Here is a 9,417-nt window from a genome sequence, read left to right as displayed (position 1 = left end):
CTCATAAATAACATCCCAGCCATGGGGGCCCTGGGACTCATCCAAGGGTGGCTCGCTGACAAGGCAGACTCAGCCTGGCCTCGGCAGGCAGACCTGGCCCTGCTGCAATGGGCTGTGATGGGTTTATGGCCAGCCAGCGACAGTAGTTACCTCAGATTTATCACCCTTCTACAAGGGCAGTGGGAGCTGCTAAAGGCTGCCGGGGAGCCCTTAAATCATGGTGATGGGAAATGCTGTCGTAAGGAGCTGAGGGGCAGGTAGAAGCCATCCTGGGGCTTCAGCTTCCTGCTGGCTCCTCAGGTTACAGTCCTTTCCAGAGGGGGATTTATAGCCCTGCAGCCTGGAGGAGCCAAGTAGCCCCTCAGGTAGGAGCCAGCAGGGACCGCAGAAGCTGAGCCAAGAGAATGAGGGTAAAGTGCCAGCTGGGCTGGCCTGGACAGAGCCATGGGAGGAGGTGCAGGGACCCAGCACCCAAACTGCTGGCTGTGGTGGCTGAGGGGTGGCTTGCTCAGACTGCTCCAGTGCAGGTGCGGCTGACACTGCGTGTATGTCTGCCTGGGAGGTCCCACTTTCCTGCCACATATCCATCAAGGCTGTCTGTGGCAATGCTGTGTGTGCAGGTATATGTGCCTTTTCTCTGGATAAGTGTCATGTCTGTTTTGGGGTACATATCAGCAAATAAGTGCATGCGTGCAATAGACAAGCTCTCATTGTCCTTAAGCACTGGACTGTATATATGTGAATTAGTACTGTACATGTGGGTATGAAAGGTTGGGGACATACTCAAAGGTGGGGTGTTCCCAGTCCCTGTGCATGCTTGCCTACTGGGTGAGCCTGGGAAAATAAAAGAGAAAGAGGGCACACGTGAGGGCAAGGAGAAGAGCTGCTGCTGCTGGAGGTGGTTTTAAGTAGAAGGGCAACTACAGATGACTGAAAGGAATGGGTGGAAAGGGACATAAGGAACACAGAGAGAAAGAGCTAAAAGGAAGCATCTGAATGTCCATATAATGCAGCCAAATAGGTCCCAAATGTGATCAGAGAGACTAGGAGGGAAACAGCAGCAAAGAGGTACAGAAAGAAAAGCAGAAAGGACAGGGAGAGGAGAAAGGTGACCCAAGAGGGGAGGAGTAGGATGAGGTAGCCAGCGGGGAGTGCCATCTGCTCCAGAGGGCACCAGGACCTGGGCTTTGCAGCTGCTTGCCTCTCAGCCACCTCCCTGAGTGACAGCTGGTTCAGCAGCAGGATCCAGTGCAGCCTGGCCACTCCCCGGCCATAGGCTGGCAGCAACTCAACCCCAGCCCAAAGCACAGGGAGAGTGAGCCAGGCTGGGGCAGGGATCAGGAAGGCCACTTCGGAGCGTTCACATAGAGAAGGAGGTCTCTACCCTCAGACCTGTGTGGGCTGATGTGTGTGTGCAGGCACCCTTGCAAAGCCCAGCCAGCACGCAGCACACCAATGTGTGTATGCATGTGTCCATCTCCAGATGCCAGGGACCTCCCTACTGTTCTGTGAATACTCCTGTCCTGACTACATGATGCATCACTTGAAGATAGCAATGTTGGTCCAGGCCACCTCTTCCTGCACCCTAGCAGTTCCTGAGCTTGGCCCTTGTATTAGTCCATTTGTGTTGATATAACAGAAATACCTGGGTAATTTATAAGGAAAAGAGGTTTATTGGCTTACGATTCTGGGATGGTTGCATGTGGCACGGGCCTCAGGCTGCTTCTACTCATGGCAGAAAGTGGAAAATGGCAGGCAGCCAGTGGGTACAAGCAGATCACCTGGCGAGAGGAAGCAAGAGAGAGAGAGAGACAGGGGAGGTGCCAGGGTCTTTTAAATAACTAGCTCTCATGGGAACTAATAGAGCGAGATCTCACTCATTACTTCTCCTCCCCCAGGGAGAGCATTAATCCATTCATGAGGGATCCACCCCCATGACTCAAACAGCTTCCAGCACTGCCACATTGGGGATCAGATTTCCATGAGTTTTGGTGGGGACAACACATCCAAACTCTATCAGCCTTACAAAGTCTTCTCCTTCTGTCCTTCAATTTGCTATGGGGGATCTTCTGGCCAGGCTGCCTTGGCTGGACTGGGTGAGCTGGGCTCTAGCAGCCTGAATGCAGAAAGGCCAGGTGTGGACCTCTGACACTGTAAGTGGCACAGAGCCTAAAGCTCACTTCTGCAAACCTGGCTCTGCCACTGCAGACCCCACCCTTTGGATCTGAGGTGTTGGGGAGGTGTGTCTCTGTGTTTGTGGGTATGCACCTTGGGTGTGTCTGTGGGTATGCACCTTGGGTGTGTCTATGGTCTCTGGGTACCATGAAGCACCCAGCAAGGTCAGATGCTAGGTATGCTAGGCCAAGTGACAATTCTCCAGGTGTGACATGTGGACCACACGGTGTTAGGAAGAGTCCTTTAGTTGTCCCCTGACTGCTCCCTGCTCCCATCCTTCACTAGCTCAATTCTACTTCCTCCTTGAAGCCTCCCTGAGACTCAGCTGGGAGTAGCCATGCCTCATCTATGCTCACATAGCTTCTGGGCTAAATGGATTTATTATATATTCCACACATGCAAAAATATATAGTGACATAATCAACACCTACTGTGGTGGACAGGCTGTAAGGAAGTCCCCATGATCTCCACCTCCTGGTGCCCATGCCTTTGCATGACCCCCTTCCTTTGAATGTGGGTGAGGCCTGCGATTTGCTTCTCACTAACGGAATCTGGCAAAGGTTATGGGATGTCGCTCCACGATTACATTATGTTGTATAAGACTTCGCTTGCTAGCTAACTCACTCTAGAGATTCTCCTTACAGGCTTGGTCAAGCAAGCAGCCATGAGGCAGAAGCCCGTGTGGCCAAGAACTGCAGGCAGCCTTTAGGAACTATGAGTAGCTTCCAGCCAGCTCCATCAAGAAGTTGGGGCCCTTGATTCTACAACCACAAAGAAATGTATTCTGCCAACAACCTGAGTGAATTTGGAAGCAGATCTTTCCCCTATCAAGCCTCTAGATGAGAACACACCCCAATCATTATCTTCATTGCAGCCTTGTGAGACCCTATACAGAAGACCCAGCTAAGCCATGCCACTGAACTGTGAGATAATGTGTTGTTTTAAGATGCTAAATTTGCGGTAATTTGTTATACAGCAAGAGAAATCTGATACCCCTGTACACACACTTGATATAATAAACTTTATGATATCATTGAAGCCCTTGTGAACCTTCCCTTGGTTGTATTTCCCCTCCAACCAAGCATTTCTTTCTAAAATTTTCCTAGGCATGTTTCCCTAAATAATATCTATGGTGTTGTTTTGTGTGATTTTAAGCTTCATATTTCTGTATTAAAATGTATTTATAGTGTCCATGCTATTTGGCAGCAATCCAGCCTTATCATCTCACCATTGTCTATTCTTAAAGTAAATGTCTATCCCTGATGTGCTGTTCAAGCCTCGCAGCGCTCCATGTAAGAGCCGGCTCCTGTTGCATTGCTCCACTTGGGGCATTGGCAGCTCATGTTTGTGACTTCCTGCCATCACAACCCTAGCATCAGAAGGCACTTTAGAGTTCAAGTACAGCCCCTTCCTCTTCTGTCTTATAAATGAGGGAGTCTGTGGTCCAGAGGTATGAAGTGACTTGCCCAGGGCTCAAGGCAGATGTTAGAGCCGAGACTGGGTCCCAGGACTTGGCCCAGCACAGGGCTTTTCACACTGGGATCTCTGGCTATCAGAGTGCCCCTGTTTGGGGATGGGCCTGATCATTCCATTTCACACCAGGTGCTTTGGTCAGATTATTTCTGATGTGAAGAACTAGACTGAGTTCTTCTGGGCTTCCACTTGCAGTGATTCTTCTGCTAAAAAGACACCCCAAACAATGAGGAATCAATAGTTGTAGAATGGCAATCAATAGTTGCCTTTTCCACCTTGAAGTTTTTCATTTAGTGAAAGCAAAGCTGTGTCCAAGCTAAGTCCCAGATATGGAAACAGAAGCTGATATTCTACCCCTAACCCTCATTTCCCTAATGGAACCTCTCCCAGCACAGACGGGAGATGCCCAGAGCCCTGTCCATCCTATCTGGTGTGCACCTCAACACAGCATTGCCATGTTTTTCCTGAGGCATCTCGACTGGAGTCTTAGTTTTCTGGGCAAGCACAGCTTTGCCTTCTACCTCCTTCTGTCCATACCCCTCATCCCCGGTTTAAAACACCTGGAAGCTTTATATGACAACCAAAACCTCACTTGTTCTTGATCAAAGAGCCTGGGGGAGGGGAGCAAGTTGGGGTGGAAGGAGAGGACTGAAGCTTACTTCTCAAATCAGGCATCCAGGGTCCCTGAAGCCCTGGAACATTGTAAGTTTCTTTCACATCTGCAAGACTTTTCTTGCTGACACACCACTCCCTGACCCATTATTCAGGACTAGGAGTAAAAGCAACACAGCTACCTACCAACACATCATTGCATCTCAATCACAGGCCAAGACAAGATGTCAGGGGCTTCCCCAAGCCTCTTCGCTGCACCATGCTGCAAGGGACAGCAGGGGAGCTCTGTCCAGGAGATGGAATGCCGCATCTACCAGCCTAAGTCTGCAACACAAAGCCTGGCACAAGGTACAAGGCTGCTGTGGTCTGAATGCTGGCGTCCCCCTGCCAATTGGTATGTTGAAACTTAACCCCCAATGTAGTAGTATTAAGAGGTGGACATGACTTTTTGGACATGACTAAGTGGGATTTGTGCCCTTATAAAAGTGAGTGAAAAAGCATATTTGTCCTTCTTCCATGTGGGGACACAGCAGCCATCCCTTCTGCCACGTCAAGACACATTGAAGGCACCACCAATGAGGAATAGGTCCTCATAGACACTGAATCTGCTAGCACCTTGACCTTGGACTTAGCCTCCAGAACTGTGAGAAATAAATGTCTGTTGTCTACAAATTATCCAGTCTGAGGTATTTTGTTGTATCACCCAAAACAGACTAAGACACAGGACCCATAAATGTATATAGGTTGAAGAATAAAGGACTGATGAAATAGCACATGAACCAGGAGGCTGTGCGTGTTTCCGTCAGAAAGACTCTTTTGCAAGGGACCAGGGGTCTGAGGGGTGTTGGCCTGCAGGTGATCCAGGAAGGAGTTAAGATGAGAAGCCAGATTTCTCTGTGGGTGGGAACACAAAGCTGGCTACGTGGATGTGGTGGCTTTCCCGAGAAGCCTCCTACTTGAGCACAGTTGTTACCTGTAGGGATGCTTGTGTCCTTTCATAGCAGGGGAGAGGTACTCTGAGAGAATTAAAGGAAAGAACTATCTGCCCAAGGTTGCAGTTTAGAAGGAGAGCCTTTCCCCATTCCCACTGCCCCAAGTGATAAAGCAGAGAACAGAGCAGGGAGCCCTCAGCTGGTTCTCCAGCACAGGCTAAAGTTCAAAGTAAGGTGAAACTTGGCATTGTAAAGGGTACCTAGGGCAGGTGGCCCAATAGCTAGGGTTCTCTACACAGAATAGGATTCCAACCCATCGCTGGAGGATGAGGGGCTGCTCCTACCCCCAGCCTCTCAGTGCCCCCCCACCTGCTGTTCCCTGACAACTATAAACTCATCCATAAGAGGACAAAGCCTGTCGCCCCACAGGGAGAAACATAGCACTGAGTGAAAATATCCCTGGGAGAGGTGTCACACTGAAGCAAGTTCTCACTAATTTCCAAGAGATGGTGCATCCTCTCCTGTGTTCCACTTTTGAAGGGAGCAACAGGGCATGAGGGCCCTTGGGAAGGGTGAAGTCAGGGGTGGGAGGCACACCATGGCATGGAAGGGCAGACCAACTTTCCTTCTTCTCAGTTTGGGATTGGAGACATCCTCCACTGCCGCACTGGGGACCGGAGCGGTGGAGGTGGCTGCCTCCCCTGGTCTGCTCTTGTCCAGCCCAACACTCCCACTAATGAGAGAGAAAGCAAAGGCTTGCCCTGTTCTTCATACCAGCTTCTCAGCAAAAAGAATAAAATAGCCCACTTACTTTTATCACTCACTGATTTCCTGAGAAATGGGCTATTAGTTCCCCAAATGTAAAGATAATAGGCTCCTCCCCCTTGAGGAATGGCACAGACCCAGCACAAACATGTTTACAGAACTGTCAAGCAGCCTCCCCTGCTAAGGATGAAGGGCCCAGAAGCAGGATGGGGACTCAGATGGGAGCTAAGGAGCAGACTTGGGCTCCCCAGCCCAGCCACACCCCCTGTTCTGAGTCCTTGATGCCCCAGGGAGAAGTCATTCATATCTTCAGAGCCCCTGACTTTTCTCTCCTCTTGGCTGGTGGAGGTGGGGATGGGCACTGGTAAAGGAGATGGCTCATAAGTGGAATGAGGTGTCTCTTGCTCTGGGAGAGACAGGGGAACAACTGCTACTAGGAGGCTCACACAGACGGAATGGTTTCCGGGCCCACCTTGCCACTGCAGCTAAGTCCACCCCTAGAAGACACCACCCCCAATTACACAGCCTCTGCTTCCAACCCTCACAAACATCTATTGGGCAAGTAGGAAACTATGATAATGCTCCCCATGTAACAGGTGGCAAACCTGAGCATTGGACAGGTGCAGTACATTCATCACGGTCATGGTCACTCAGCAAGACAGTGGCTGAGCTAGGGCTGGAATGGAGGACAGGGGCGTGTCTGCCAAGGAGAGAATGCTTCTCAGGGAAGCAGACCCTGCTCATTCCTTTCACGACATTCTCCTCCATTCCTTTCCCTCCATCTCCATCACCCAGAACCAAAACTTCTGCAATAACAGCACTTTGGGGTCTCCAGCAGTGAAGCGGGGACCAAGGCTCTTAGTGAACCCCTGCCTTCCCCGCAATACACAGAGGTGAGGAATCTTCAGCCCTCGGCAAGCGCCACTCTCTCACACCAAGAATAGAGAAAAGGGCTTGGCTTCCCCATAGTCTGGAGGGAACTGGCCCCCGTGTGCTGAACCCAGAGCCCTGTGAGGCACCTGGGCATTTAGTCACACAGACTATACTCCATTTTCATGTTGCTGCTTTACTTTTCATGTTTACACCCATCTCTCCATCTAGGCTACTTGCTTGTTGGGAGCAAGGATCCTCACTGATACGGTTTTGTTTCTCCCAGGAAGCCTTGGGCAGTGCTGGGCAGGTAATGGGAGCTCAGTGATACCTACCCATTGATCCGACTGGGGATGGTGCAGTGCATGTGTGGCTTTGCAAACCTTTTTCCGCCTAAGGCTTAGTTTCCTGCTGTTCTTGGCCTGTGTCTGTCTCCCTGAGAGCTCCAGGCCTGGCTCACAGTAGGTGCACTCCTCCCCCTCCTACCTCTGCTGTGTCTGTCCCTTAAAGCTGTGGAAGCACAAGCAGGCGGACAGCAGGGACAGCCTTATCCAGAGAACAAGGGGCAGCTACCTGACATTCCTTTTCTCTTGGCTAGGGTGGGGTAGCAGGTGGGGGGCCTACATATTGGTGCCATGGGCTGAGGATGGAGGAAATTAAACTCACGTTGTCCTTCTGCTCCAAAGGAGAAAGAGGGTCTGTCTAGAGCCATAGAGACTCCGGGCCATGGGGGTTGCTGACAGCGGGCAATCAGAACCCCTTCTGATAGTGGATAGTGATGGGTGTGAAATCATTCCACATTTCAGAGGGGGAACTCAGGCCCAAAAGGGAACAAAGGGGTCTAGAAACCCTCTAGCTGCTTTGGACCTTCAAAAAATGTGTGTGGACGCATCTACATCAGCAGGAAGTACTGAGAAAAGTCAGCAAGGAGCATGTAAGGATGAGGCCAGGAGAATTTTAGCATGCAAATGAGTAGGGCGAGTGGTTTACTGATCAGCCTCCACCTCCTCCTCCTTGTTGCAGGAGCTCTGAGGCCATAGCCTTGGGCTCCCTCTCTCCCTCCACGTGCTGCTCTTCTGCCAGTAGGTGCCGTGCCAGCTGCTCCAGGTCCTCCAGGCCTATCCTCTGCAGGCGCTCCTCGTGCTCCTGCCTCAGCAGCTGCAACACTGCCTTGGCATCCTGTGGCCCAAAGTGTTTGGGCAGGACCTGGCCCAGCTGGTGCCACAGGGGCTGGGGCTGGTGGGCCTCCTTTGGCACCATCTCCTCCAGGGGCCGCATGATGACATTGATAGAGGCATTGGGCCCAATGCGGTAGTCCGAGAGGCACTTGTCATCGGCCAGAAGCTGGCCACGGAAGAGCAGGTGCTGCTGCTCCTCGGGCACCTGCAGCCGCTCAGACACCAGCTTCTTCAGCGTTGCCACGCTCTCTTTCCCTGACACCTTCAGGCTGCATCTCCGGCCCAGGAGCAGCTTGACCGTGAGGAACATTGAGCCAAGAGTGGTATCAGGAGGGATCCATGCTCCAGGAGCTGCCCTGAAGATTAAGGGACCCTGCAGGAAAAGTTGGCTTCTCCCTATCAACAGAGGGCCAGTGGTCCCAAGAGGCAAGAGCCTAGCCCCAGTTGGCATCCATTGGCTATTGCACAGTGATGTCACAATGCTGTAGCAAGGCTCATTTCCAGAGCAGAACTGAAGGCACAGCAGACGGTCATTTTGGGCACAGAGCATCCTTCCTCAGTGAAAGGAGAAAGTTGGGGAGAAAAGAAAAAAAGGAGGGCCAGGGGAAAAAAATGTAGGAATAGGAAAAAGGAGAGTGGGGCTAGGGAAAGGGAGGGCTGGAAAGGACAGGGTAGCATAAGGGGAATATCTGTTGAGATATTCAACATGTGTATTGGGTGCCTTTTCCATGCAGGACCTCGACCTGAGGAGACAACTGTATCAAAACGGATAACTCCTGCCTTCATGAAGCTCTCAGACTAGTGAGCCAGCTAACACTGACCAAGGATCTTCTTGTTGTCAAGCACTTACAAGCTCTCTTGGATTGGGTTTCCTAGAAGCAGACTCAGAGACAGGGATTTGAGTCCAAGTATTCAGTTGAGAGGTGATCCCGGGGTGCACCAGCAAGGGAGAAAGGAAGTGAGACAAAGAGGGGAAGAAGGGAGTCTGAACCCTCGTTAATGAGCAGGCTGCCATTGTGGGCAACTTGTATTTTATGCTGCTGGGAAGCTCTGGGAGCTGCGCAGAATGCACCTGTCATACCACCTGAGGAACAAGAGGCTGGATCTTTAGGCTCTGGCTCCTGTCTTTGGTTGATGGGAGCACTACCTCCTTGGCCCTTCTGGTCCACAGGCGTGCAGAGCATGCTCCTGTGACCAGAGAAAACCCTTAGGCAGAGATTTGCAGGTGCCTGCAGGAAGAAGCCATCAGGCCTTCAGGAACATGAACACTGGGGGGATAGGGCAGGGCCACATGCATCACCTCAGTTAATCCTGAAAACCTGAAGCAGGTGCTGTCATGATCTCCATATGACAGAGGAGAAAGCAGAGGTTCAGCTTAATCCTACAGCAAGCAGGCATTATGGCTTTCCTCT

At 51.3% G+C, this 9,417-nt stretch overlaps 1 protein-coding gene across 1 annotated transcript; it reads right to left on the bottom strand.

Annotated features, from left to right (window-relative positions):
• Window positions 1-7,813: 7,813 nt before the first annotated feature.
• UBL4B (ubiquitin-like 4B) lies at window positions 7,814-8,315 on the bottom strand. Its single transcript, XM_008566823.1, is given in 2 exon segments — window positions 7,814-7,861; window positions 7,863-8,315. Coding segments are annotated over 2 exon segments (501 nt in total).
• Window positions 8,316-9,417: the final 1,102 nt, after the last annotated feature.

Source organism: Galeopterus variegatus, unplaced genomic scaffold (genome assembly GCF_000696425.1).
Source record: "Galeopterus variegatus unplaced genomic scaffold, G_variegatus-3.0.2 Scaffold16, whole genome shotgun sequence".
Classification (NCBI taxonomy): domain Eukaryota; kingdom Metazoa; phylum Chordata; class Mammalia; order Dermoptera; family Cynocephalidae; genus Galeopterus; species Galeopterus variegatus.
This window is presented reverse-complemented; position numbering and strand designations above follow the sequence as displayed.